This window comes from Hylobates moloch, unplaced genomic scaffold, assembly GCF_009828535.3.
Source record: "Hylobates moloch isolate HMO894 unplaced genomic scaffold, HMol_V3 SCAFFOLD_5, whole genome shotgun sequence".
NCBI classification, from domain to species: Eukaryota; Metazoa; Chordata; class Mammalia; order Primates; family Hylobatidae; genus Hylobates; species Hylobates moloch.
The window spans coordinates 80,202,743-80,230,437 of NW_026652280.1; the positions used below are offsets into that span (position 1 = coordinate 80,202,743).

Below are 27,695 nucleotides of genomic sequence, written 5' to 3' on the forward strand. Positions count from 1 at the left end.
GCTTTTTAAAGCCAAAAGCTTTTCTGGAGCCCCAAGATCACCCACACTATGTACTTTCTCATATTTAGGTAGTTTACAAAACATTCACATTTGTTATCTCTGACTCTTAAAACATCCCTGTGTAGAAGGCACAACAGCTATTATTTTCATTTTGTAGGTGAAAAAGACCAGGGTTATACTGCTTGTCCATATTTAGATAAACAGGTGGTGAACTAGGCACTACCAGTGAGATCTTCTAACTCCTATCAAAGGATTCTTCCCTTCCTGAACTTGACACCGGAATTTAACTGTACAAGGTAGAACATTTGCTCTGAAAATAAGTCTTAAGAATCTTGAAGGGTAAAGGATAACTTGGAAGTTTTCTTTAACCAGCTGTTTAGATGGCCAAGGAAAAAAGCAAAACCTTAAGGGATGCCTCCAAAGGTTTGCATTAGAGGTCTCTTAGGAGGCTTTCCACAGTCAACTAAAGCCATTATCACTGCCTGACATGCAATCCTGGCTAAGAACTTGGCATTTCACCGTCATTCGAGTGTCTACATCAGCCCATGCCCATGCCCCAGACACCTCAACAAATCTATTCAATGCAGAATCCATAAAACAGCTCACACCCCATTTATTATTTAAAAATATTTTGTTACAAAAGGAAAAAAATACAATGCAGTATAAAAGATTGACAGCGTCATCAAGTTTATTACACAATTTTCAACCTATCAGAAAGACAAACAAATCACCGACAACAGGGGGACGGGACCTTGGCCTTTTTGAGGGATGGGTGTTTTTTTCCTTTTGCTATCAGGAAATAAAACTAAAAATGGTGTCATTGAGTAAAAACAAAACAAATGGGGAGAAAAAAATTCTCCGGGTAAACGGCATTTCTGGTATTCTATATATATTTTTCCTTAAACTGTCACCTTTTCTCTACATTTTAAAAGACACCCGGAGTTGCTCTCAATAAGCACATCACTTAACACTTGGCCAGTTGGGTGGGGTGCCATGTTCTGAAGTGGAGGTGGGGATGGGGTTGGGGGACAGGGGAAAAAAAGCTCCAACCTGTAGCCTCTGTCCCAAAGGAATGTGCCTCTCCAATCCTGCGGGGGACTCCCTCAGTGACTGAGGGCTATATGTGAAACGTGCTGGGAACAGAGGAAGGGTTTAGTCCAATTCAGTCTCTATCCTCTGACCCAGAAGGGTCTCTAGTGACCCTATGTCTCACATGCCAAGTCTCATCTCACATGCCACGTCTCATGTTAGATGTCAGATGCCCTGTAGATGCATGCAGAAGTAGCATCACCCCATGGGTACCGCAGGACCTTGCTGCTGCCTCCTTCTTCAGCAGCAACCACATTACAATTTGGATGTTATGGAAAAGCAATTCCATTTGCCTGTAGAGAAAATGGCCCCCAGAATGCTGGTCCTTAGAACTCTGAGCTGAGTTCATTCAAGTCGGGCTCTGTTTCTTCTGGCTCCTCATCTGAGGCAGGAAGTATCTCCAGGCAGAGTGAGAGGAGCTATTAAGTCAATAGTCAAAAGGTGAAAAGACACCAAATTTGTGACTTTACCTGCCTACTAGTGCCAGGTTATCCCACAATAAGTAAAAGTATGTACCTGGGGGATGCAAGCCCATGCTTACATCAAACCTGAAAAAAGAAAAGCCTATGGAAGCAGGCCATATCCTGCCCAACTTGCTTCTTTCCCCATTCCTCCTGGTTACTTCACAAGGGTTCTTCATTGCTGAGGTCCCAATGTCCCCATCTCCCAATGGGCAGTACCTTCCTCTAAAACAAGGAAGTAGCCTTCTGGGGGAAGGGCTCCATGTGTTAAATGGAAAAGCCCCAGGGAAAGGGAACAACTAAGAGCTGGTTATTGCAAGAGGTACCCAAGCACTAAGCAGAAGAGGGTGGTAATTGGCTCTGCCAGGCTTCCCAGCAGCAAGCAACCTCATAGGCCTTCTCTGCTTAGGAGGGCAAGTCCACTGAGAAGGCTGGGCAGCGCAGAGTTGAAAGAGTTCAGCCCTCTGGGAGGTCAAGGAAATAAACCGTCAATACGAGAGGGAAAGCAGGAACAGAAGTAGCTTTTCATAAGGTAATTTCTGTTCTCATGGTCCCTCCTCAAAGGGCTGGGAAGGTAAAGGAGTTAAACAAAGTGGTATGTTAGCAAGGGGTTTGGACCCTCTTGGCCCCATTAAATCTAGTGCTGAGGGCAGGACCCTGGGCATATTTTGGCACACCCAGTCACTCTCCTAGATCCTGCATGGAGGATCTATTTTCTTTGGGAAGGAAGTCTTCCCATCAACCTCACCATTGAACTGCTCCCGGAGAATCAGAAACTCATACGTTTTCTTGGACAAAGCACCATTCTCTATGGAGACCAGGGGCCTGGACATGTTCTTTTCTTCCTGTCTGCCACCCCTCCCAATCACAAGAAGTCTTTAGGTTCTTTCCCCTGGCAAACAGGAGGTGTGTGATTGGGAGGGCTGCCAAGCAGGCGTCAGTCCTGTGGGGCAGAGGGTATTCCCTGGGTGTCTGGAGGGAGTTAGGGGTTTGGAGGAAAGGGAAGGGGGTGGGGCGGCCTCCGTCCTTTAGTCCTGATCAAGGTGAGGAGATGCAAGTCCATTAAAAAAAATTTGCTTCCAACCAGACTCCTGCAATGAGAACATCAGAAGAGAAGAAAGAAAACACAAGTTAGAGGTTACTTTCTGAATGACAGGGGCTTATATAAAACACACATATTCTAACGCTACAACATAAGAAGCAAGGAATGCAGACAGAGAATGCAAGTCTGGGAAAACAAAGCAGGATTGTCTGACACTGGAAGTGGTGAGGAATGGTTGGAGGAGAAGCTACAGTGAGTAGAGAGAAAAAAAGCAGTGACATCCACTATAAAGATCAGGTGAAAAAACAACAAAATGAGGTCTCTGAAAGTTTGACTGAAAAGGGGACTTTGGCTGCAAAAGTATGGAAACTGTGACACTTTCAAGAAAAGTTGCTAAAAGGGAATAAGGTAAGTTTAAATATGGGTTCAGAAATCTATTCTGTGCAAGTCATAGCTTACCTTAAGGGGAAGGGGGAAAAATCTGGAAATGGGAGGTTCAGTGGTAAGAAAACAAGTATGTATACAACCAAATCCATTAATACCCAAGATGTACTAAAACTCAAGATTTTAAGTCTTTCCTCGCTTGACAGCCATAGGTGAGGAACCAGGCAACATACTAACACTAAGCAGGAGTCACGTGGCCAGAACAGAAAGCAGAGCATGGAAGAAACCTAAATGCAGTTAAGAACTTTTACCCAAAAGTAAGGGTCTATTAAGCCACCTGTCACATGGCCACCAAACAAAGTTCCTAGTATACTCAGCCCTTGTTCCAATGCTGCAATATCCATCTGCAGGTGGTGGTATGGTCAGTCTGAGCATATTAAACAGAATTAATAGTCAAAGGGAAAATGAGGAATTAGAATTTCTCCTAATGCCCAAACCGGCAACACAGCCTACACACAAATGTTTACCTTTTATATAACTACTTCTGTAAAGTGGCCTTATAAAACCTAGAGGAGACATCTACGTCCTCCCTGATCCTTCTACACACCGAAATGACACTATTTTCAGCTTGGGTCCTCAGAATCTGTATGGCCTAAGCCTTCCTGGCCTGTCTAAACACCTATGCAGGCTGGTATTTGTCCCATTTTCTCTAAGGGAAAACTGAAGCCCTCAGTGCACTCAATTTCATACCATTAGGGCCTCTGAATCTTTAAATTCGATCCAAATTGAAGAGAAAGCTCAGTTTTCAATGGATAATGAGGACAGGAATGAGGTGAGAATGACTATATTTCAAGTAGGATAATGTCCTAAAATAATGAGGTAACTGACATAGTAGAGAACTACAAAAAGTTGAAGACACAGGTTGCAGAGGATAACCTGTACACCAAGAGAAGCAAGCCACAGCACTGAATTCTTAAATCTCCATGGCTACATTTTGGTGCCAATGTTGGAATGCAGGCAGAAATCAGAGATTCCTTCAGTAGGCCAATTAGCCTTCAGGCCCCAGAACTGGGACCTATGCTGAGAAAAGATGGACAAAGAAGGCTACTGTTCTATTGCTGCCTCTGGACAAAATGTACCTTTCACTCTCAGGGAACACCTGTCATCACAGAATATAAATACGATTCATTTCTAACTAAAAGGTTGCTATAAATGAGGACCATGTACCATCTTCCCAACATGAAACTTCCTAAGCCATAACTTGGTCACTACAGATGGAATTAAGAGTCCTTAGGGTGAGAATGTAAGAAACTGACATTCTTGGGGTGCCTGATTCAGTTCTTTCAGACTGTATTATTAGAAGCAATAACCACTATTATCAAACAGGTGACCAGGAAAAGTGGGGTAGTAGAAAACCTGCCTCAGAGTTAATTTTTCCCATCTTGTCATGGGCCTACACAAGTCAAATGACTGTTTTCTAGGCAATATTGTCACAGCATTTTCAAAGTTATCAAAAAAGAGTTATCCTCATAATGGGAGAAATAGTCTCATCTTATTTTATTTTTATTACTATTATTTTTTGAGACAGGGTCTTGCTCTATTGCCCAGGCTGGAGTGCAGTGGCACGAACATGGCTCACTGCAGCCTCTATCTCCTGGGCTCAAGCGATCCTCCCACCTAAGTGCCCCCAAGTAGCTGGGACTCCTCTTGCCTCAGCACCCCCAAGTAGCTGGGACTACAGGAGCACACCACCATGCCCAGCTAGTTTTGTATCTCTGGTAGAGACGAGTGTTTTGCCATGTTCCTCAGGCTGGTCCCTGAGCTCAAGCGATCTGCCCCTCTCGGCCTCCCAAAGTGTTGAGGTTATAGGCATGAGCCACTGTGCCTGGCCCCATTTTATAAGTGGAAGAAATAATGCAAAGTGACAGCTAAAGACTCAGGTTGAGATGTTTAATTCTCAAACTACTGCTGGATCAGTGGATCTCGCTGGTAATTACACTGTCATAAGGCTGTCAGGAGCAAAGCCATCAGGAATGGTGACATGCAGTTATGTTCTAACTACTAAACTGAATGCAGCCCCAAAGACGACAGTGCATGCTCTGCACAGGTCAATCATCACCTTCCTGGTCACTCTTATCCCAGTCAGCTCCAAAAGACATACACAGTAGCCTACATATGCTTTTCAACCCACAAGTAACACTAGCAACTGTGCAGACTCAAACAAGAAAAGGGAGTTAGGACTGGACCAACACCAACTCTAATGCCTGCCTTCATGCCCACCTGAGACTGAATTAGGCCAAAGTTGTTTGTGGTCTCCATCTACATTAGTGTCTGCTTTTCCAGAGGACACATGGGCATCTCCCCAAACTCAACCTGCTGCAAAATCTAGAAAGAAGTACCTAGAGCCCGCAGCCTAACTGTTGATTCTACATGGGATACACCCTAGATTTCAATGATGTTAAGCACTCTAGGATTCTGTGGAATAAATGAGTGGCTAACAACAGAGAACAGAGACAAAAAATATTAGTAATTTTTCATCTTTCCACTTACTTGTTTGGGAGAAGATAAAAACAATTCCTGGTTATAAATCTTTTTAAGCTAATGGCCAAAGAATAAGATAGAGGGCAGTAGCCAAACCTAAAAGGAGTATTTTGGGTTTTAGTAGGTTGTCACTAGGCAAAATACTGCTAATTTTCCACCTATTTACATTCCAGCTATTGCTCATGAACTATAGGGGCTCACAGGTGGTGAGAGTTTCTTTCTCCTTCTTCATCCAGACATCACCATCCCAAAGACACCAAACAGAACTACTATTCTTTCCCTCACCTTCCTTTTCAATTACCATTACTTTAGATCAAGCAGGCAAAATATCAAGGACATCTTTTTTTTTTTTTTTTTTGAGATGGAGTCTCACTCTGTCGCCCAGGCTGGACTGCAGTGGCGCAATCTCGGCTCACTGCAAGCTCAGCCTCCTGGGTTCATGCCATTCTCCTGCCTCAGCCTCCCGCACAGCTGGGACTACAGGTGCGTGCCACCACGCCTGGCTAATTTTTTGTATTTTTAGTAGAGACGGGGTTTCACCATGTTAGCCAGGACGGTCTCAATCTCCTGACCTCGTGATCCGCCCACCTTGGCCTCCCAAAGTGCTAGGATTACAGGCGTGAGCCACCGCACCCGGCCAAGGACATCTTCCTAATGTACTTGATGTGAGACAGAAAAATGGGAAGTCCTAGAGACTTATAAATCTGCAACCACAAAATTGAGAAAGGACCCTGAAGTTACCTGGGTCACGCAGTAGCCTCCAGGAACTACAGACTGACCCCCAGCCACTCTGGCCTATTTTAAAGATTTCCATAGAAGCAGAGTCAACACCTGCTCCTATATGCTTATATACTAGAAACAATCTTTCCAGAAGTTTTCCTTCAGTTGGGATTGCTAAGCTGGTAGGATGCAACCTAAAGACACAGCAACCCCTCTGACTCCCTACCGATTATGGAGCCTGTCTAAGAATGAAAGTAACAGAGAAAAGCAGAGCTGAGAGATGCAGATAAAGTCTGGATGACACAGCCAGAGCCCCTGGATCCAACTAATCTTAAATGAACTTCTCCATTACTTAACAGTTTTTCTCCCAACTTTCCTGCTTTCATTTTGCTTCAAAAGAAAATTATAGCCAGTTGCAGTGGCTTCATGCCTGTAATCCCACAGCACATTGGGAGGCTGAGGCAGGGGGATCCCTTGAGGCCAAGAGTTCAAGACCAGCCTGGGCAACAAAGCAAGACTCTACAAAAAATTTAAAAATTAGCCCTCAGGAGGCTGAGGCAGGAGGATCACCTGAGCCCAGGAGGTTGATGTTACACAGCCATGATGGTGCCTCATGATAGTGCACTCCAGCCTGGGTGACAGAGCGAGACAGTGTGTCTATTTAAAAACAAAAAAACAGCCAGGTGCAGTGGCTCACGCCTGTAATCCCAGCACTTTGGGAGGCCGAGTCAGGTGGATCATGAGGTCAGGAGTTCAAGACCAGCCTGGCCAAGATGGTGAAACCCCGTCTCTACTGAAAATACAAAAATTAGCCGGGTGTGGTGGTGGGCACTTGTAATCCCAGCTACTCGGGAGGCTGAGGCAGAGAATTGCTTGAAGCCAGGAGGCGGAGTTTGCAGTGAGCCGAGATGCTGCCACTGCACTCCAGCCTGGGCAAGAGTGAGACTCCGTCTCAAAACAAAACAAAACAAAAAACACAACAACAAAATAAACAACCTTGTCACTAAGTCTTTTCCAAAAGCAAAAAACCCTTCCGTTGAAGTTAATTATCCACCAAAGCCTCTAAACCTGTTAAAGATAATTTTTCAGATCAGCTTTCTCCTCACTAAAGCATATTAATTTTCAAAATCTTTTAAATAAACTAATTTTTTTTTTTTTTTAAGAGATGGGGTCTCGGCCAGGCGTGGTGGCTCACACCTGTAATCCTAGCACTTTCGGAGACGGAGGTGGGCTGATCACGAAGTCAGGAGTTCAAGGCCAACCTGGCCAATATGGTGAAGCCCCACCTCTACTAAAAATAGAAAAATCAGTGGGTGTGGTGACATGTGCCTGTAGCCCCAGCTGCTGGGGAGGCTGAGGCAGAATAGCTTGAACCTGGGAAGTGGAGGTTGCAGTGAGCCGAGATCATGCCACTACACTCCAGCGTGGGCGGCAAAGTGAGGGTCTGTCTCAAAAAAAAAAAAAAAAAGATAGGGTCTCACTATGTTGCTCAAGCTGGTCTCAAACTCCTGCTTAAGTGATTCTCTAGCCTCTGCCTCCCAAATTACTGAAGTGCTGGGATTACAGGCATGAGGAACCCACCCGCCCCTCCTCCCCACCTTTTTTTAGACAAGGTCTCACTGTCACTCAGGCTGGAGTGCAGTGGTGCAATCACAGATCACTGCAGCCTCGACCTCCTGGGCTCGAGCAACCCTCCCACCTCTACCTCCTAAGCAGTTGGGACCACCACACTTGGATAATTTTTGTATTTTTTGTAGAGACAGGGTCTCCCTATGTTGCCCAGGCTGGTCTCGAACTCTTGGCTCAAACAATCCTCCCGTCTTGGCCTCCCAAAGTGCTGGGATCATAGGTGTAAGCCATTGCGCCGAGCCTAATTCTTAAAATCATTAATGTTGCACCTTGAAAACGAAGTAGGCAATGGCCTTACTATTCTTAGTCAATTTTCCTAATTTTCTAAATTGAAAGTTCATAATGATAGTAACAATGGCTATTAATTATTGAGAACTTACTATGTGACAGGTACCATGAGTGCTAAATGGTCTACATGGACTCTCTCACTAAAACTTAGCAAGTTATTGGGACAGTTGCTTTTATTATCTTCATTTACAAATGAAGAAACTGTGGAACAGAAAGTAATATGGCCAATTATTAGTGGAGAAACTGGGATTCAAATTGGTACCTGAATGTAGACACCATACTCTCATTCAGATACCAGGTTAGAGCAGTCAAGAAACAAGCAGAAACAGGTGAATCTCAGGGTAAGACTCCCCATAAATGTGTAGAAAATCTGCCCTGAAATTAAAGTTCTGTAAATCAGAAGATCCCCCTACCCTTGCTGCATTTACTTTTGCTTTAAAGAGAGAGAACTCTTCACTATAAATCTTTTTTTAATAAAAAATCCCCCAGCAGCCAGGAACAGGGCTTCTCCCCACCTTTCTCAGTGGTGCCGGTCCCGTTCTCTATCCCGGTGTCTCTCGTGCTCCCGGTTCCTTTCTTGGAAATAATCATCATGCCGATCTTCATTATGAAGCAGATCCCGGTGCCTCCTGCTGCTCTCCCGGGACCGGCTAGGTGACCTTTCCCGGGACCGATGTCTTTTCCTATTAGAAAGATCCTTCAGCCTCACTCAGAAGGCCTACCACTTTCTTTCCAAGAATGTGGTGTTTTGGTGTCTTCCGATATTTGCCTAAACTATTCCTCTATTACTCTATCATGGGCCTACTGTCTGAGGATTTTAGCTCTTTGAGGACTAGTCTTTTCTGGGAAGATGATTAACAGGTAAATTTATCTGTTGAGAACATAATTTATCAGGTGCAGTACTAATAATTTTGTATGGATTATTTGACCTAATCTTTACAACAGGTCTGTAAGATAAATACTATCATTGTCCCTTTTTTAGAAAATGAGAAAAATAAGGCTTAGAAAGTTGACTAACTTCCATACGCAAGAAGGTCATACAGATAGTTAGCATTCCAATCCAAGCTTGTAGGGCTCCAAAGCCCATGTTCTTAAAAATACCTGTCTGTATTTTTTCCTACATGAGCCCACTGCCTCAACCCGCCAGATTCCAGATGTTACACTTATTAATGAAAGCATCTGATTAGTTTCTTCCCCAAAAAGACACGAAGGCTAAGGTCCAGACTTTCAGCCAGGTCTTTCCTAGATTCCCTGGGCTCCATTTGTCCCCACTCCCTATCCCTGGAAGAGTGCTGCTTGGGGCTGGTAGGTGAGGACACAATCACCAACTCACCTGGAAGAGCTCCCACTGGCACCCACACTGTAGGACTTGGCTTCGATGCCATGAAGACAGTCCTTAAGAGAGGAGATGAGGACACGGCAACGCTCATCATTGGCAACCCGGGACTGTTTGATAACTGCAATGGCTGTGAGCAGCGTCTCAATTGCATCACTGTAATCCCCTGATAAAGGATGAAGGAGAAAGGCCAAGGGTGAGGAGAGATGGTAAACTAACTGGACCAAAAGGAGAACTCAGGCAGACACAAACCAAGAGTAGCTAGCTGTCCCAAACAACCGCAGTAAAAGAGACAAGGCAGATGTTGCAAGTGTAAAACTGAATGACACCTATATTCCAGCAGTTTAGAATCTGACAGATGTTGTCAGATGAACAAACTGACACATTGTTGTCCAGGGGCTATTTGACATCTATTAAAATAAACAACGTGCATATTTTTTGAGCCAGCAATTCTATTAAAAATTTTCTACTTCTGTTCACAAGTGTGTATGTTTAACAGTGTTTTAGTGATTTTTTTTTTTTTTTTTTTTTGAGACAGAGTCTCGCTCTGTTGCCCAGGCTGGAGTGCAGTGGCCGTGATCTCGGCTCACCGCAAGCTCCGCCTCCCGGGTTCACGCCATCCTCCTGCCTCAGCCTCCTGAGCAGCTGGGACTACAGGCGCCCGCCACCACGCCCGGCTAATGTTTTGTATTTTTAGTAGAGACAAGGTTTCACCATGTTAGCCAGGATGGTCTCAATCTCCTGACCTTGTGATCCGCCTGCCTTGGCCTCCCAAAGTGCTGGAATTACAGGCGTAAGCCACCGCACCCGGCCAATGTTGTTTGTTATATTATCTTCAATAGGGTCTGGCTATATAAAGGAACATTGGTTCTACAGAACATTACACAGTTGTTAAAAAGCAGGAGGTAAACCTGTATGTAAACAAAGTAATCCATGTAAAGCCCTTAGCACAGTGCCAGGCACACAGTAAGGATCAACAAATGTTATATTATATGTTGATATAATAGGTGTCCAGAATATACTAATTGAAACAAGCAAGTTTCAAAACCATATCCTGTTTTTGTAAAAACAATAAAAATTATATAAATTGTCATATGTACAGAAAAAATTCTGGAGGAATATAAACTATAAAAGGTGGTCTTATTGGTGGTCCTTGTATAGAGGACTATTTTGTTTTTGAGACGGGTCTTGTTTTATCACCCAGGCTGAAGTGCAGAGGTATGATCATAGCTCACTGCATCCTTGAACTCCTGGGCTCAAGCCATCCTCCTGCATGCCACTTCACCTGGCTTATTTTTCAAAATTTTTTTGTAGAGATGGGGTCTCACTATGTTGACCAGGCTGGTCTTGAATTCCTGGCCTCAAGTGATCCTCCTGCCTGGGCCTCCTAAAGTGCTGGGATTATAGGTATGAGCCACTGTACCTCATGAGACTTTCTAAACAATGTGTATTTCTACAAATTATTTTTAACCTACAATCAGATGTGTGTGTATATTATGTTATTTACATAAAACATGTATGTGTAGTATATGTATACATTAAAAAAATTATGGCTGGATGCAGTGGCTCACACTTGTAATCCCAGCACTTTGGGAGGCTGAGGTGGGCGGATCACTTGAGGCCAGATTTCGAGACCAGCCTGGCCAACACGGTGAAACTCGCTCTCTACTAAAAATACAAAAACTAGCCAGGCAGTGTGGCATGCACCTGTAATGCCAGTTATTTGGGGGGCTGAGGCAGGAGAATTGTTTAAATCTGGGAGGGAGAGGTTGCAGTGAGTCAGGATCACACCACTGCACGACTCCAGCTTGGGCAATAGAGCCGGACTTCGTCTCAAAAAAAAAAAAATTTATGCTGTCATAAAAAACTAGGCCTTTCATTCCCAACTCTGAGCAATGCCTGGCTCAGGGATAGTGGTCATGGGGCAGGTACCTGCACTTTGCTTTTCCAAGCTAAGTTAAGAACATTAAGGACAGAAGTTAATACAAAGAAATTATGAATCCAGGCAGGGGTCCAGTGAAAATGAAGCCTGGAAGCTTCCTCTGTGCAAGGCAACAAGAACAGAAACTATGGATAAACTGTCCAGTGGAGGCACAAGAATATGAAGACATCAGCTCCATCCTGGCAGGGAATTTTTGCCTGTTTTTGTAGCACCTTCAATAAGTATTTGTGGTTTGAATGACTGGAATGAGAACAACAGGAGATCAAGATTCAGTTACTGATCATCTTAGTGTGAAAGGGTTGATGAGGAAGAAGGAACAATGAGTACTTTATACTGTTCTGTGTATTTAACCCATATAACCCATGGGCATATATTACTTTTTAATTTAAAAAGACTAATTTTTTTTTTTTTTTTTTTTAGACACAGTTTCACTCTGTCACCCAGACTGGAGTGCAGTGGCACAATCTCGGCTCACCACAACCTCCACGTCCTGGGCTCAAGCAATTCTCAATTCTCGTGCCTCAGCCTCCCAAGTAGCTGGGACTACAGGAGTGTGCCGCCATGCCTGGCTTATTTTTGTATTATTAGTAGAGATGGGGTTTTGCCATGTTGGCCAGGCTGGTCTCAAACTCCTGACCGCAAGTGATTCACCCGCCTTGGCCTCCCAAAGTGCTGGAATTACAGGCATGAGCCACTGCACCTGGCCTAAAAAAGATTAACTTAGATGTCAATGTAGATTTTTCTGGTGGGAAAAAAATGAAGGGAACATACATACTTTCCGTCTTTAACCTACTCTGTGAATTCAAGTTTGGCAAGATGATGCAAAGATGAAAACTGAGGGAAAGCAGATAATATTTAGGGCTAACTTATTTCTTAGGAGATCTGATAACCTACAGACATTTATATTCATGTAGGAAACTCACAGGAAGGAAGTGAATATGGCTAACGTCATGATGTGAAAACTGGACCAGAACTCTGAAACTTCCTGTAGCCTCCTCTTTTAGAAACCAAAGATCTTATGCTCAGGGCTTTCAGAATCATAGCTGCTGGTTCTACCCACTTAATACTGAGAGCAGGGCAAAAGTTAGCTGTAAGGGCATAACATGCCTTAAGATGACATCTACAGACTTGCCTCTTTTTAGGATAGGCTACCTACCAGCTCTGCTTAGATTCCCAAATGTAATCAGATTTCATAGCAAACCATTATCTAGGCTGGACGTGGTGGCTCACACCTGTAATCCCAGCACTTTGGGAGGCTGAGGCAGGTGGATCACTTGAGGTCAGGAGTTCAAGACCATCCTGGCCAATATGGTGAAACCTTGTCTCTACAAAAAAATACAAAAATTAGCTGGGTGTGGTGACAAGTGCCTGTAATCCCAGCTACTCCGGAGGCTGAGGCAGGAGAATCGCTTGAACCCAGGAGGTGGAGGTTGTAATGAGCCAAGATTGCATCACTGCACTCCAGCCTGGTCGACAGGGCAAGACTCCCTCTCAAAACAAACAAACAAAAAAACACATTAGCCAGTCAAGACATCATTCCTAAAAAAAAACCCAGGGTCTATATCTGGTATTGGGTCTACTACACAGACACTAGATCTAAAGATCAACCACTGAGATGGAGATTTCCACAAGGCAGGAATTTCATTCTACAGCAAACACCACATCGAGATGGTATTATTTATATTCTAGGCATTAAGTTGGTTTTCATGAGGGCAGGCCTAGATACAGGCTAAGTAATGCTGCCGGAGCTTCCCCAAGGCCAAGAAATCAGGTTACACATTGCTCTTCAAAGTGTGCCGCTCTTGATATCTACAGTACTCCAACTTTATCTTGTTGAACTTTTGCCAGTAGAAATGACAAAATCAGGAAAAAAAAAGTAAAGGTTAAGGAGAAGGCAGCAAAAGTAAGCATGAGTTACCTGCACTGGCTCCAGATACCGCTTTGGAAATGGCACTGCTGGAAATTGCTCTGTTTCGCTTCATGATATCTTCAAATTCAGCTTCACTCACTGTAGAGGGTGGAGGGCCCGAATCTCGGCTGTACAGAGAAAATACCATCCTTGATTGCTCATACCCCTTATTATTTTTACTGTACTCTACAATACTTTTGTAATTTTGGCATAACACACGACAATGCTAGACATCTGTAGCATTCATAATACCTGCTCCCGCATTTAATTAAGCACCTTAAAAAGGGGTATAAAGGACATGGTACTACTTCCCAGGAGTCAATGCTATGATAACAGAATATCCATAGGGGAAAGAACAAGGATTCAGTGCTCATTTTCTCAGGGAGAATAAAATGCTTAATACACTTATTTATCCTGGCTCAAATCTGAAAGGAACAAGATAGTCCTTACCTGCCATGGTGGTTATAGGGGGCAGAGGCCTTCATGTAAGTATCTGGTGGAGGCCCCACTGTAGCGTTTGGTGGGGGGAAGAAGGCTGGATTGAGGTGAAGGGCAGGTGGGATGGCCCCAGGGGGAGGTACAGCAAGATGAGGAGGTAATCGAGGAGGTGGGGGCATGAGATGCTGGTAGTGGATACCAGGAGGAGGAGGAGGGACCCCAAAGCTTGAGGAGAGAGGTGGTGGGGGTGGAATTGGTGGTGGGGGCAGACCCATCAGGGGAAGGGCCGAAGGAGGACGATTGAAGTAGGGCAGCACACTGGGGGGCTTATCCACACGAGCAGATGAGGGTACAAGGTTCTCAGAGGGTGTGGCCCGTCCATCAGCAGAATCACTAGAATCTCGGGAATGGGCCCGTGGAGGTATTCCTATGAAGCAAAACAGAATTGACGTTACTGCCCAGGCTTTACACAAACCCATAGGACCAGTTCATCCTTCAGGAGTTATCAGACACCCTACAACGGAAGGTGACTAAAGTGGCTGAGAAGGTAAAATCATCTACTGCCTTTTTTTGGCTTCAGAGAAGGTCAGAAGCTACTCAGTGAAGACATTAAATCCAAAAAACAATATCGTCCTAAATCCTGTCAAAGAATGATTTCCATCCAGAACTCCAGAAGTGCTTCAGAACAGATTTAATTTATTCTTATATACATCTTCTATTTTTAAATGTAGAAGGATCCTGATAGCCCACGAGAAAATGACAGTGCTCACTGATGTTCAGGTGAATTGCAGTTGACTTGAAACCCCACATCTCCTGAAGAGTTCACGACCTCTCTCCTTAAACTAATACTAGTTAACCTCTTCCTGTTGCACACTTAAAATGTTCTCTTTGCCACAGGGTGTAGGCTAGGGAATTTACGGGGAGAGGGAGTGGCAGGAACTGGATGGCACTTCTATTTACATACTAAAACTAGTAATCAGGGTGAGAAAGAGACACACATGAAGACTAGACAACTGGAGGTTAAGTGAAAGGTAAGAAAAATTGGGAGATCCGCCAATAAAAGATCCGCCCACAGCACAAGCAGATGGCACACAGCTGACAGTAAGGATGCTTAGCAAAAGCTTGCTACAAAACACGTCTCAAATCTGGGGAACTCCCGCTACATTTCAATGGCCAAAATCCTCTACCCCTCAGGGCAGCCTAACAGGAACACCATCACCACATGCTAGTATGGTGCTGTGCACAACAGGAGCTCAGAACATGTTTTAAACAGCTGGAAGCATGGATTCTGACATTGTCAAGTCACTTGGTTAAACTTGTTCCTTCTCTCCAGTTTAACAGTCTAAGCCTCTTTATTGTGGAATCCAATAGAAGAACAATATCACATGGCTTTGGGGGGGCGGTCTTGGAGATAGAAAGATGCCACTGGCAGCAAGTGAGGAAAGAGTGCTCCTTAAACTAGAATACGATAATACGACAGTTAATCCCAGCTCCTGAGTAAAACCTAAGGTGGAATCAATTATGTTGACAACCACCTAGATTTCTCTCTTACAGAACAGTGCCAGTTCTGTCTTGTTCTTCATGTCTCAAACACATGGCAACTGGCTCTTTCCTAGAGTTCTCTCAAACTGAAGAACAAAAAGGTATAAGGCAAGTGTCATCTGACAGCTAACCACTTTCCCAGCTACTACTGTTGTCATATCTGCAAGGGTTCTGTTTTGTGTCTATGGCTACAAGTCCCAAAAGACGCAACCATTTTTATGCAGAGGAAGTCCACCAGCTTTACTTAGTGAATTAACACAGCCCAGGTCCATCAGCATGACAGAGCAGAAAAACAGCACTCAGTTACACAATCTTTTCAGCAAAGAAAAGTAACACGAAAAGTAGCTGAGTAGAAGTAGAATGTTACCCCTCAATACAGCTGTAAAATTACATACCTAAGGAAAGTCAGGGGTGAATTACAGAAAGACTCCAAAACAGAGGGGACTTGAAAATACAACTTGTCAAGGAAGAAGAGTGTGTCCTTTCTAACATGGAACAATAAGAGTTCACACCAAATCTATCTAGGCTGTCAATCTAGTTAAAAGAACAGCTGTTCCTATGCAAGAGCAAAGTGGTCCTATTTCTACCTGGAGGATACACCCAATCAATACAAGGCACTATTTTGAGAGCTGGACCTAAGCAGTGACAGAACATCAGTGATGAAACTTTGCTGTTCCTCCCACTGTAGCAAAAGAAAATAAGAGTGGTTTCCTGTCTCAAGGAAGGCCTTGCAGGGTGGCTGCACTTTATGAGGTCAGGAAAATCCAAGGTCTAGTCCTCAGGTTTCTCAGGTTCAGAAACTTGCTTCAACTGGGGTGACTAGGCCCTAGGAGACTGATCCATGCTAACCAAACTCACAAGAGACTGATTCATAAACCATAAAACCAATTTATTAATTTACAATAAGAAATATAATTGCCAAGCAGACCAGAATATTTGTGTCGGCTGGTCAGTGCATTCTCTTCCCAATAGGAGACCCTAATTGGGAAACCAAATTAGCATCAGAAAGTGGCTCAGCGAGTACAGTCAGAATAAAGAGAGTAAGATGAACATTAGGGAAACTGTCCTCAAACTAAGGTAGTTCTGAGGTAACCTTTTTTCTTTTTTCAAGATGTTGTCTCACTCTGTCACCCAGGCTGGAGGGCAGTGGTGCAATCTCAGGTCACTGCAACCTCCACCTCCTGGATTCAAGAGATTGACCTGCCTCAGCCTCCCGAGTAGCTGAGATTACAGGCATGTGCCACCATAACTGGCTAAGTTTTGTATTTTTAGTAGAGACAGGGTTTTGCAATGTTGCCCAGGCTGGTCTCGAACTCCTGACCTCAGGTATCTGCCCGCCTCAGCCATCCAAAGCACTGGGATTACAGGTGTGAGCCACCATGTCCAGCCCCTAACTTTTTAATTTTCCCCCCAAGATGGAGTCTTGCTCTTTCGCCCAGGCTGGAGTGCAGTGGCCTGATCTCAGCTCACTGCAACCTCCGTCTCCCGGGGTCAAGCAATTCTCCTGCCTCAGTCTCCCATGTAGCTGGGATTACAGGCACGTGTCACCACACCCAGCTAATTTTTGTATCCTTAGTAGAGATGGGGTTTCACCACGTTGGCCAGGCTGGTCTCAAACTCTTGACCTCGTGATCCACCCACCTCAGCCTCTCAAAGTGCTGGGATTATAGGCGTGAGCCACCGCGCCCAGCCTGTAACTTTCTTTACTAATGGGATATACCTGCCAAGCAGACTAAAACATTTGGTAATCAAAAGACACCCTCTCCCCTGGACAATGCTGGAGAAACATTGTTCAAGTCTTATTCTCCAACACTCCTCTTAGTTGATTCCTTACAGTATCCTTCCAATCAACATTTATGGAAAGATTATAGGCACCTTTTAGTTACATTTTAGGGTGGCTGCTTCTTGATAATTTATAGAGAGGCATGTCTTAAAAATTAAGCCCATTCACCTAATGCCAAGTTTTACGTAGAAACACAGAATTTAGAGGTAATGGAACTTTAAACATCATGTCACTAGTCCAGATGGGGAAACAGGCCCTAAGCAGTAAAGTGACTTGGCCAAGGTCACATAATGCATTAGCGGCAGAACCAAACTACAACCTGAACCTACTTGACTCCCAGCACAATGCTCTTTCTTCTATATAGACCTATTCTGAGGACTACTTGTCGACCATGACACCAGTCACAACCACCATCACCCTCCCCCAAACTCATTCACACTGTAGGCTGAGCCTACACCACAGAAAACAAACCCACAAACATCCCCCCCTTCATACAGATGGTCTCCACGTACCCCCTCTTGGGACTCGGACACACTCACGTTTCCGAGCCTGTGCCTCAAACTGTGACAGGTTCTGCCGGGTGGCCGGCCTCACGTCCACTTTTTCTCCATTAAGAACTTTCCCTGGTAGGAGTTCCAACAATTTGTGGACAGAGTTTTCAGAGGCTACCACCACCTCAGCATACCTTAGGAAAGAAAAATTAAAAATGAATGAAATCTGTAGACAACCAAGAGAAGAAAAAAGAAATTCTCTTCCACTTTTAGTAAAAATTGATAAAGCAAAGGACATCTTGCTAAACTAAACAGACACACAGCACTACTAACAACAAAGAGATAGCCTAAATTTTTATCTTTTTGGAATTAAAAATCAGTATTCTTCGCCCCTTAACAGATGGATGTTCTACTACACTGCAGCTAGGTCCCTTTCTAAGGCAGTTTGCCGAAACCAAGGCAGTAAGCTGGGCCAGGGGTGGGAGGGATTAAAATCCAGGGCCAAAATATAGTGCAGATCTGTTACCCAGTGGTTACAAATTAAAAGGGGCTTCTCAAATCCAGACCTCACCCTTTGGACTGGCCATTTGCTCGATTCTCTGCAAATTTCAACTCCACCACATCATAGACTCCTATAGAGCGAATAACCTGGATCAGCTGCTGGTCTGTGGTCCACTGGGGCCGGCAAGATGGAAAAGGAAGAGATGTCAAGAGCTACACCCCCGCCCGCCAATGTCCCAAACCCAGGATTCTAGTCACAACTAAGTCCCCCCAGAGGAAACTCAAAAGCCTGGCAATATTTCAATTAGTGCAGACTTTTCTTATTGTCCTTACCCATACAGAATTCCAAACCCACTCACCCCCAATCTCCATCTTTAGAGATTATGAAGATTAAAACTTATTATAACTTTGACTGCCATTTGGGCTGGCTGGTCATCAGTTCAAACATTGACAGCTAGCAATTTTTTAATTATAGATCTGACAGGCTAGAGTTGACCATTGCCAGAACTTCCCCCACCATAAATGTATTTCCTAATTTGGAAAAACCACTCCCACCACCAGCCCCAAAACATTACAAAATAACTTGCAGAACAATAGTCACCACCTACCCCAAGTATACTAGAGTTATCAAGGTCTTTAATCCCCATCACCCACCATTATCACAGGACCATCTAATGACCACCAAGAGTTCAAGGTGTTCACTCTGAAATCTCGTCCCACAGATGACCCTGCTAGACATAAAGCCCCAGGGTCAGGGGCAGTAACAAGATGGCAGAAAAAGCAACTACCCACTTAATCATTGCTTTCTTCGGCACCAGTACGTCCTCAGGATAGTTCTCTTTCAGAGATCAATCCAACCTGATCCCAGGAAAAAGAAATCCAACCCCATCAGAGCACAAAACAGTGCAACAGTGGTTTCTGAAAATGCCATCACCTCCCAGTGCTCTCCCTCCATCCCACCCATAAGCATTTTTGGTTACCCACACTCACCCAGGAGAAGCTGCCCACATAGACGGCAGCTCGTCTATTACGCAGGCCACTGTAGGTATACAGAATTGCAGGGGTCTTGTTGTTGGGCTTGGGAGATGGCTCCTGGCGAACAGGAGGAGGTGGCTCAGTGCTGCTGCTTCTGTCATCTGAGGGCTGTGAGGTGGCTGTCAGCACATCATCATACAGGTCAATCTGATCTGTATTGTTGAACTCTGGGTCCTAAGAGATGAGGGGTTGCCAAAGGTAGGTTTGCAAACTTCATTTTGTTCATTCTATTTCACTCTAGTTTATTAGAATCCAGTTAAATACTTGGTAAAACATGTACAAAACTTCCTTGTTCTACCCTAGGAAACAAGGTAAGAAAAACCTCCTTTTGAAACTGTATCACTTAACTATGCTTATGTACATTTTTTTTCCCCTCCAGATTCTGTTAATAGTCTGTAAAGTTTCTGGCTTTAGCCACCAGCAAGAATCAAAAAGCACTGGGTGATTAAGCAAGCAAAGAAAGAATGCATAATGAGATGCATGGGCTGCTGTTATCAATAAGGTCAGCTTCTAAAGACCACATCTAAGATAAGCTAACGAAAACTTATTTTCAATATCTTATGCTATTTCCAAAATCAAGTGTTACATAAAATTCACTTGTCTATTTAATAATAAATTTATTTAGAAACAGAATGCAGAGGAAAAGTATGAAAGTGGGTACAAAAATGCAAAGAAGATAAGGAGTTACTGATTTAAATCCCTTGATTGGTACAAATGATGTAGGAAAGCTCTAAACTCTTTGTATACAATCCCATCTTTCCATCAGAGAAAATAAAAAATAAATAAAAGGGAAGGGAATAACAATAGAGGTTTTCCCCTACTAAGTTCTATTTCTTAAATGACATACAGACCCAATGCATTACCATGACGTGTATCTAGGAGACTTTTTTTTTTTTTTTTTTTGAGACAGGGTCTCACTTTGTCACCCAGGCTGGAGGGCAGTAGTGCAATTACAACTCACTGCAGCTTCAACCTCCTGGGCTCAAGTGATCCTCCCACTTCAGCCTCCCAAGTAACTGGGGACTACAGACATGCGCAACCACACCCAGCTAATTTTCAAATTTTTTTTTGTAGAGACAGGGTTTCACCATGTTGCCCAGGCTACTCTGGAACTCCTGGACTCAAGTGATCCACTGGCTTCAGCCTCCCAAAGTGCCAAGATTACAGGGGTGACTACCATGCCCAGCCGATATTCAATGATATACAAAAAACAGTTAAAGTTCTCTAAAATAAAAGGGCCAGAAAACAGGACAAAAACCTATATCATAAACTGTATCACAGTAAGCATTTACAATATGAATATGTATTGTGGAAAATGTGCAAAATATATATTCTGCCTATGTGTTATCTTACTTACTATATACCAAAACCCCTAAAACTACAAATACTACTACTACGGTATGGGATCTTAATGTTTAGGACTTTACAGGCCGGGTGCAGTGGCTCACGCCTGTTATCCCAGCACTTTAGGATGCAGAGACAGGCAAACTGCTTGAGACCAAGAATTTCAGACCAGCCTGGGCAACATGGTGAAACCCTATCTCTACAATAAATACAAAAATTAGTTGGGAGGCAGGAGGATAACTTGAGCCCAGGAGGTTGAGGTTGCAGTGAGCCACGAGTGGACCACTGCATTCCAGCCTGGGCAACAGAGTGAGACCCTGTATCAAAAAAAAAAAAAAAAAAAAAAAAAAAGTGTTCAGCATTCTACAATGTAATTATCTCAGAGAAATTTTTTTTTTTTTTTTTTTTTTGAGAAAGAGACTTTTTCCTCTTCCCCTGCCGGGGTGGGGTGGCACCATCTCAACTCACTGCAACCTCTGCCTCTTGGGTTCAAGTGATTCTCCTGCCTCAGCCTCCTGAGTAGCTGGGATTACAGGCACACACCACCATGCCCAGCTAATTTTTCTGTTTTTAGTAGAGATGGGGTTTCACCATATTGGTCAGGCTGGTCTCAAACCCCTGACCTCGTGATCTGCCCACCTCAGCCTCCCAAAGTGCTAGGATTACAGGCGTGAGCCACCATGCCTAGCCTCAGAGAAATCTTTTTAAGGATTAGACAAGTATTTTATTTTTATTACAAGAATTAGACAAAACATTCAAACAATGCTAAAGATAATGCTGCCAAAATGACAGTGACAGCAAGTAGTTCAGTGTTTTAAGGATGCTACGGCAGTTTCATATTGCTATTCTTTTGAAAAGGGAATAAAGGAGGCACCTAAGTTGTCTAGTACCCTGAAGAAACAGCTTCTCCAAGGCAACTAAAGACAGGTGGCTCCCATAACTTTCTCCCTCCAATATCACGGCAAGAACTGCTAATTCTGAAGTGATGTGAAGAAGACTCACAAAAAAGTTTACTCTTAGACCAGTCCTTGTATTATAAGAACCTTTGGAAACAATCTTTTAGTTTTTCAGTTTATCTGAAGTACAGTGGAAGAAAATGCACACTAAGAGAATAATCTTGGGTTGTTCTGATAGAGAAGGGGGAAGGATTCTACTTCCTGAAGCATATAAATAATTTCAAATATTAAAACACTCTAAGAAACCCACCAGGAGGGCTTAACCCTTGTAAAAACGTTAGAAAAAGAATAGCAAGAGAGAGTAAACTTTTAGGGGGCAACTTAACAACATGAAATTAGTAAGGCAAATAAGCACAGGAAGCTTGTTCCATGTAGTCAAACCCATAAAAAAGGATTGTGCATAAAAAGGGTCAGCATGTAAAGAATGAGGAGAGAAGGTAACACTGGAGAGGACAGAGTGGATAATAAAGGTGAGGTGAGCTAAGGCTAATGAGTGGGAAAACATTTTGTGTGTAAGTAATTACCATAAAATATTTCACAGCTCTTATGTCTCAAACTATCCCAACTCTAGACAAATCACTCTTCTATTCATGTACCAGGTATGGTGAGTTGCTCCTGTGGTTCAAGGTAGAGAAAGGATTTATATACATCACTTGATCCTATCCAATGCTCAAATCCTTAGAAAGCACTACTTCACACCAAGATTCTTCTTTTTTTTCTGAGATAGAGTCTCACTTTGTCACCCAGGTTGAAGTGCAGTGGCACGATCTTGGCTCACTGCAACCTCCGCCTCCTGGGTTCAAGCAATTCTCCTGTCTCAGCCTCCCAAGCAGCTGGAATTACAGGTGTGCACCACCACACCCAGCTAATTTTTGTATTTTTAGTAGAGACGGGGTTTCACCATGTTGGCCAAGCTGGTCTCGAACTCCAGACCTCAGGTGATCCTCCCACCTCAGCCTCTCAAAGTGCTGGGATTACAGGCGTAAGGCACCGCACCCAGCCTTTTTTTTTTTTTTTTAAATCAAGGATTTTTCAAATGACACTTAAACAGAATAAGGAAACACATCATCTTGGATAATCGAATGGAACCAAATTGAGATTCCCTTCCACGCAGTATCTGTAATTCAGGTATATGTGTCTAAAATTTGTAATGTAAAAATTATCACTGAAAATTGAGTAGTGGACTAACATGCAGATTTGGACAGCTCAGAGACCAAATGCATCACTAGGAAACCCTTCGTACTATATGCTTAGGCAACCAATCCACTGTTTTAAGATCCCTTAAAGAATAGGACACACTAGATCCTGGAGGATCTTGGTATGGCTACCACTTTTAGAAACAAAAGGATTGAATGAATACAAAATTATCACAAGATTTAAATGGTCTCTCTGGGCCACAGAGCCTCAGTTCAAAGAAGCTGGTGGGAACTGCACAGGGCAAGTCTGTTGAGGGTTCTACTGAAGAAACAAGGTATCAAATTGTTTGGATTTTAATCCCCCAGCATCATAATTCATTTTACTTGTTCAGCTAGTAAAACGGAAACACAGTTAAGGGCTGGAGATATTTCTCAGGGGATTTATGCAGTGATAGATTAAAGTAAAATCAAATTCTACAAATTAAGTGAAAAGTACATTTTACATATACTGATGTTCAAAGTTTCATTCCAGGGAGATTAAACATGAAACATGTATTTAATATTGAATGACTATCTCAAAGAATTTTGTGTTTAATAGCACAGAAAGAACTGTGACTGTCTCATGAAACTTCCTGCTTCTCTATAAACAAAAGAGAACATGTGTGATTTTCAATTTAAATAAGATCTTCTCCACTTGTCTGCTCAATGTTCCTACCCTCCACCCTCTTCTTCCTCATATCCCACTGAGGGAAGTAACTAGCCTAGGATTTATTTTTCTCAGAACAACCAACTTGATACCATTGTTTATTTTAATTGTAACCAAGGCTTAACAAAAAATTTTGGCTTTATAATGACCATTTCCACAGTTCCCACTTCACACCCTCCTTGCCCTTCACTGTACATTGTCGTTGTCCACCACCCCTACCCACCAGGAATGGAATCTGTTTTGAGTACAGGGACCCACTTTTTTTTCCTTTTATCTCACTAGTCCTGGCACAGTGCTTAGCAAACACAAGTAGCTCAATAAATAAATACTTATTGATGGACGGAAGGAAGAGAACTGGACACACTGTGCAAAGCCTGTCTCAGTATAAGCCAAAACTCCCAGCAGAGCAACTGATCTCAGTCACCCTTCCAGAGTGACTGAGAGCCAGTGTGAATCCCAGGACTCCCTATGTTACAGGAATAAAGTAGCTCTGGCAAAAACAGGCTTTTGCAGCAAATGCTCTAAGAGATCAGGGAATAAGTACCATAGGGTTCCATCTAGGAAAAGTATTAATTTTCCTTGCGGAGCAAAGTGCACATGAAGGGCTTCCTGTGCATGGGCCAGCTTGGGGCAAAATCATTAACATTCTTAAAACATTCTAAAACACAATTTGTACTGGGTGCCTTCAGACTAAGCCAGCTTCTAACAATTCTAGCCAAAGTTTTTTTTTTTTTTTTAAATAATTTCTGTAGCTTCCAGATGACACTAACACTAACTTTGTCAAAAATAACTAATTTGCATGTGTGTGTGGGGGAGGCACTCATCCCCTCACCTTCCACAAAACATAAGATATTCAAAAATCACACTTTCTTCAGCTTGCCTAGTGTCAAATATTGCCTGTTGGATATATGTATCTATTAAAGTCCCTTTAGCCTGTCTTAGACCCATAAAAAAGTCCTTTTTAACTGAGAAGACCAGAGAACAAACTGTTGAGACCAATAACTTCTACTCTAACAAAGCAGTGACCACTGGACAATGGGTTCTGCCTATTTCTCAAAGTGAAATGAATGGCACCATTATCAATCCACAAATAAGAAATTAGAAGGGGAAAAGCTTTTCATTAATAACAGAGAAGGTGGCTGGGTACGGTGGCTCACGCCTGTAATCCCAGCACTTTGGGAGGCCGAGGCAGGCAGATCACAAGGTCAAGAGATTGAGACCATCCTGGCCAACATGGTGAAACCCTGTCTCTACTAAAAATACAAAAATTAGCTGGGCATGATGGTGCGCGCACCTGTAGTCCCAGCTACTCGGGAGGCTGAGGCAGGAGAATCACTTGAACCTGGGAAATGAAGGTTGCAGTGAGCCAAGATGGTGCCACTGCACTCCAGCCTGGCGACAAAGAGAGATTCTGTCTCAAAAAAAAAAAAAAAGAGAAGAACTAAGGAGCACTCTTGTTATCTTGGTGGGGGAAAAACATAATCTGCAAAAAGTCTGAACTGGGCAGAGTGGCTCACACCTGTAATCCCAACCGTTTGGGAGGCTTAAGTGGGAGAATCACTTGAGCTCAGGAGTTGAGAGACCAGCCTAGGCAACACAGCAAGACTTTTTTTTTTTTTTTTTTTTTAAGGTAGTAAAAGTCTGATTCAAATGAATATGGAAAACTCAGGAAAACAATGATTTTGTACCTAAATTAACATCTATAACTTCTCTTTTATCCATAATTATTGGACTTATTTAAAACTAAAAATTTTTTTTGCCATGCACAGTGGCTCACGCCTGTAATCCCAGCACTTTGGGAGGCCAAGGCGGGTGGATCACAAGGTCAGGCGTTCGAGACCAACCTGGCCAACATGATGAAACCCCGTCTCTACTAAAATACAAAAATTACCTGGGCGTGGTGGCCCACACCTGTAGTCCCAGCTACTCAGGAGGCTGAGGCAGGAGAATCACTTGAACCCGGGAGGCAGAGGTTGCAGTGAGCCGAGATGGCGCCACTGCACTCCAGCCTGGGTGACAGAGAGACTCCATCTCAAGAAAGAAAAAAAAAAAAGGAAAATTCATGTATTTAAGACAATCAGCAGCTATATTTAAAGGACCACAGTTAACCAGAGCAGAGACAAGAAATCTGCCATTAAAAAGTATAATTGGTGAAGCTGTATAATGAGTACAAGGTCATTACATTATTCTACTTTTGTGTATGGTTTATAATTTCCATGTTACAAAACCATAATGCATCAAAAAATAGATTTTAATGTAAACTTACGCCAAGTGAAAAATAAATGGCATGTACCTGCCTCTTCTGTTGCCTCATATCAAAGTCAGGTCCAACCAGGGAACTTTCCCTTTCTAACCCATTCAATACATGCTCTTACCAGGTCCTTATGTGTACCCACTGGAAGACGCCAAGTGGGAAGAGCCAGCTTACTTACATAGAATGGTGCTGAAAATAACCCAGGCAAGATATTGGTATGTTTTCAATAGAAATTTTGGAACATTCTTGAGAATTGACCTCAAGACTGAAAAACTGAACTGCATGGAAGATTATTTCTTTGAGAGAATTTTTCTCGTGTTTTTAAGAGTCAGGGTCTTGTTCTGTTGCCCAGGATAGAGTACAGCGGCCCAATCATGGCTCACTGCAGCCTTGAATTCCTGGGCTCAGGGAATACCTCTTGCCTCACTCTCCAGAGTAGATGGGACTACAGGCACAAGCCACCACATCTGGTTGTTTTTTTTTGTTTTGTTTTTACATTTTTGTAGAGACTGGGTCTTCTTATGTTGCACTGGCTGGTACTGAACTCCTCGCCTTAAGTAATCTTCCCATCTCAGGCTCCGGAGCAGCTGAGATTACAGTCAAGAGCCACCATGCCCAGCTCTAGATAAATGTCTGTATAATGTTCCCTGGCACAATAAAAACAAATCCAACTGAGGGTATGTGCGTGGGTCTATTATCTGTTTCCTAACTGGTTTGTCTAACGTCTTTACTCTTTTATTCCCTCTAGAAAGACTAAAGTTAATCAATACAATTTGATACCAAAATGCCTGTGGACTTCTCATGACTGGAGTCAACCAACTTATAAAGGGAAGTAAAACTTAACTGGAATGGAGTTGAAACTACATGTTAAAGTTATCTTTTCTACTTTGCCTTTGCACTGTCACGGTGGAGGGGACTACACTTCTCCAGCTGCAGGTTGAACATGTAAAGGAACAGGTATCAACACTGTCCTCATGAATACCGTAGCAAATGTACTTTTGATTTTTAAGTGTGGTTAGTCTGACATCCAACTTTGGCTTCCTGGGGAGTAAATTCCACAGGTTGATTCACCATTCTATTACACCTGCTTTTTATTTGCTCTTAAATCAAAGCCTTTAAAATTAAGCCTGGAGCTTCAAATTAACATAAAGAGGAATGGAGTGTAGTCTTTAAAGTTTCCGCAGGGAAAAAATTTTAGACCAGGTAGACGCGTGTTCAAGCCTAGGACTGGTACAGCTTGAAATCACTGCCAGTTTGCTGAAAATCCCAAAGCTCCTGATGACCCCTCACCTGGTTGAACTCCTCGTCAGCATATATATCAATCAAATCCACTCCTTCTGACATGGCTCCGGAAGGAAGATCGCGAGTCCGGAGGATGGACAAAGCAAGGAAGATGCCACTGCGGGATTCGGCAAAATGCAAGAATTAGAAGGCATGAGGGTCCTGGGCTGGGAGGAGGGTAATGGTTGCTAACCTCCCATCTCCAGAGACGCAGCATCCTGGCGGCCCCAGCTCGGCCCCACCCGCTCCGCCCCGCCCCCGGCCTCGCGCCGCCCCCCGCTCTCCCAGGCCGCCGGGGGTCGCTGCCCATCACCCTCGGGCCCGACCCGGGTAGCGCCGCGTCGGCGCCGCAGCTGCCTATGGCGCGACGGAAAAGTCCCACCCTCGGTTCCTAGGGGCCCTAGGACGGCGTTGCGAAGAATGACCGCGGCGAAGCCCGCAGCCCCTATCCGCCGCACCTGCCTAGCCCCCAAGGCGGCTCCGGCCAGGGCCCCCAGGTGTCAAGCAGTTCCAGCCGCCTCTGCTCCCCACCCAGGCCTACTCTTCGCCCCCAGCTAGGCCCGCCCCGCTCCCTCCCCACAAACCCGGCCCGGCGCGCTCTGCCTCCTCCCTCAAAAGGCCCGCGCCTCCCTCCGCCCGCAGACTCTGGCCGTCCCATCTCAACCGACCCCCTCCCCGCCTCAGTGCCGGCCCGGACCCCTCTTCCGGCCCAACCTGCCCCCGGCCGCGCGCCCCCGTTACCGGGAATATGGCGGCGGCGGCGGCGAGTCCGGACTAGGCCCGAAGCGCGCGAACCGCTCTCCGCCCCAGGCCCCGCCCCCCCCGCCGCCGGCGTCACACGCACCGCCACTTCCGGCATACGCAGGGACGCACCTTCCGGCTCAGGT

General features: G+C 44.1%; 1 protein-coding gene across 5 annotated transcripts; it reads right to left on the bottom strand.

Moving 5' to 3' along the window:
- Positions 1-593: 593 nt before the first annotated feature.
- On the bottom strand, positions 594-27,625 carry CPSF7 (cleavage and polyadenylation specific factor 7). 5 transcript variants are annotated; one of them, XM_032153024.2, is made up of 10 exons: positions 27,550-27,625; positions 26,818-26,926; positions 19,087-19,305; positions 18,167-18,270; positions 17,644-17,789; positions 13,792-14,206; positions 13,351-13,469; positions 9,488-9,656; positions 8,670-8,837; positions 594-2,641 (listed from the first exon to the last, which is right to left on the bottom strand). In XM_032153024.2, exons 2-9 carry the CDS (start codon positions 26,869-26,871, stop codon positions 8,675-8,677), a joined length of 1,389 nt encoding a protein of 462 aa, XP_032008915.1. In that variant the 5' UTR covers positions 26,872-26,926; positions 27,550-27,625; the 3' UTR covers positions 594-2,641; positions 8,670-8,674. The 5 variants fall into 5 exon arrangements, with proteins under 5 accessions (XP_032008915.1, XP_032008914.1, XP_058294757.1 ...); XM_032153023.2 differs by having other exon boundaries at positions 17,617-17,789; XM_058438774.1 differs by lacking the exon at positions 27,550-27,625 and adding an exon at positions 27,393-27,466 and having other exon boundaries at positions 17,617-17,789.
- Between the last annotated feature and the right edge of the window lie 70 nt (positions 27,626-27,695).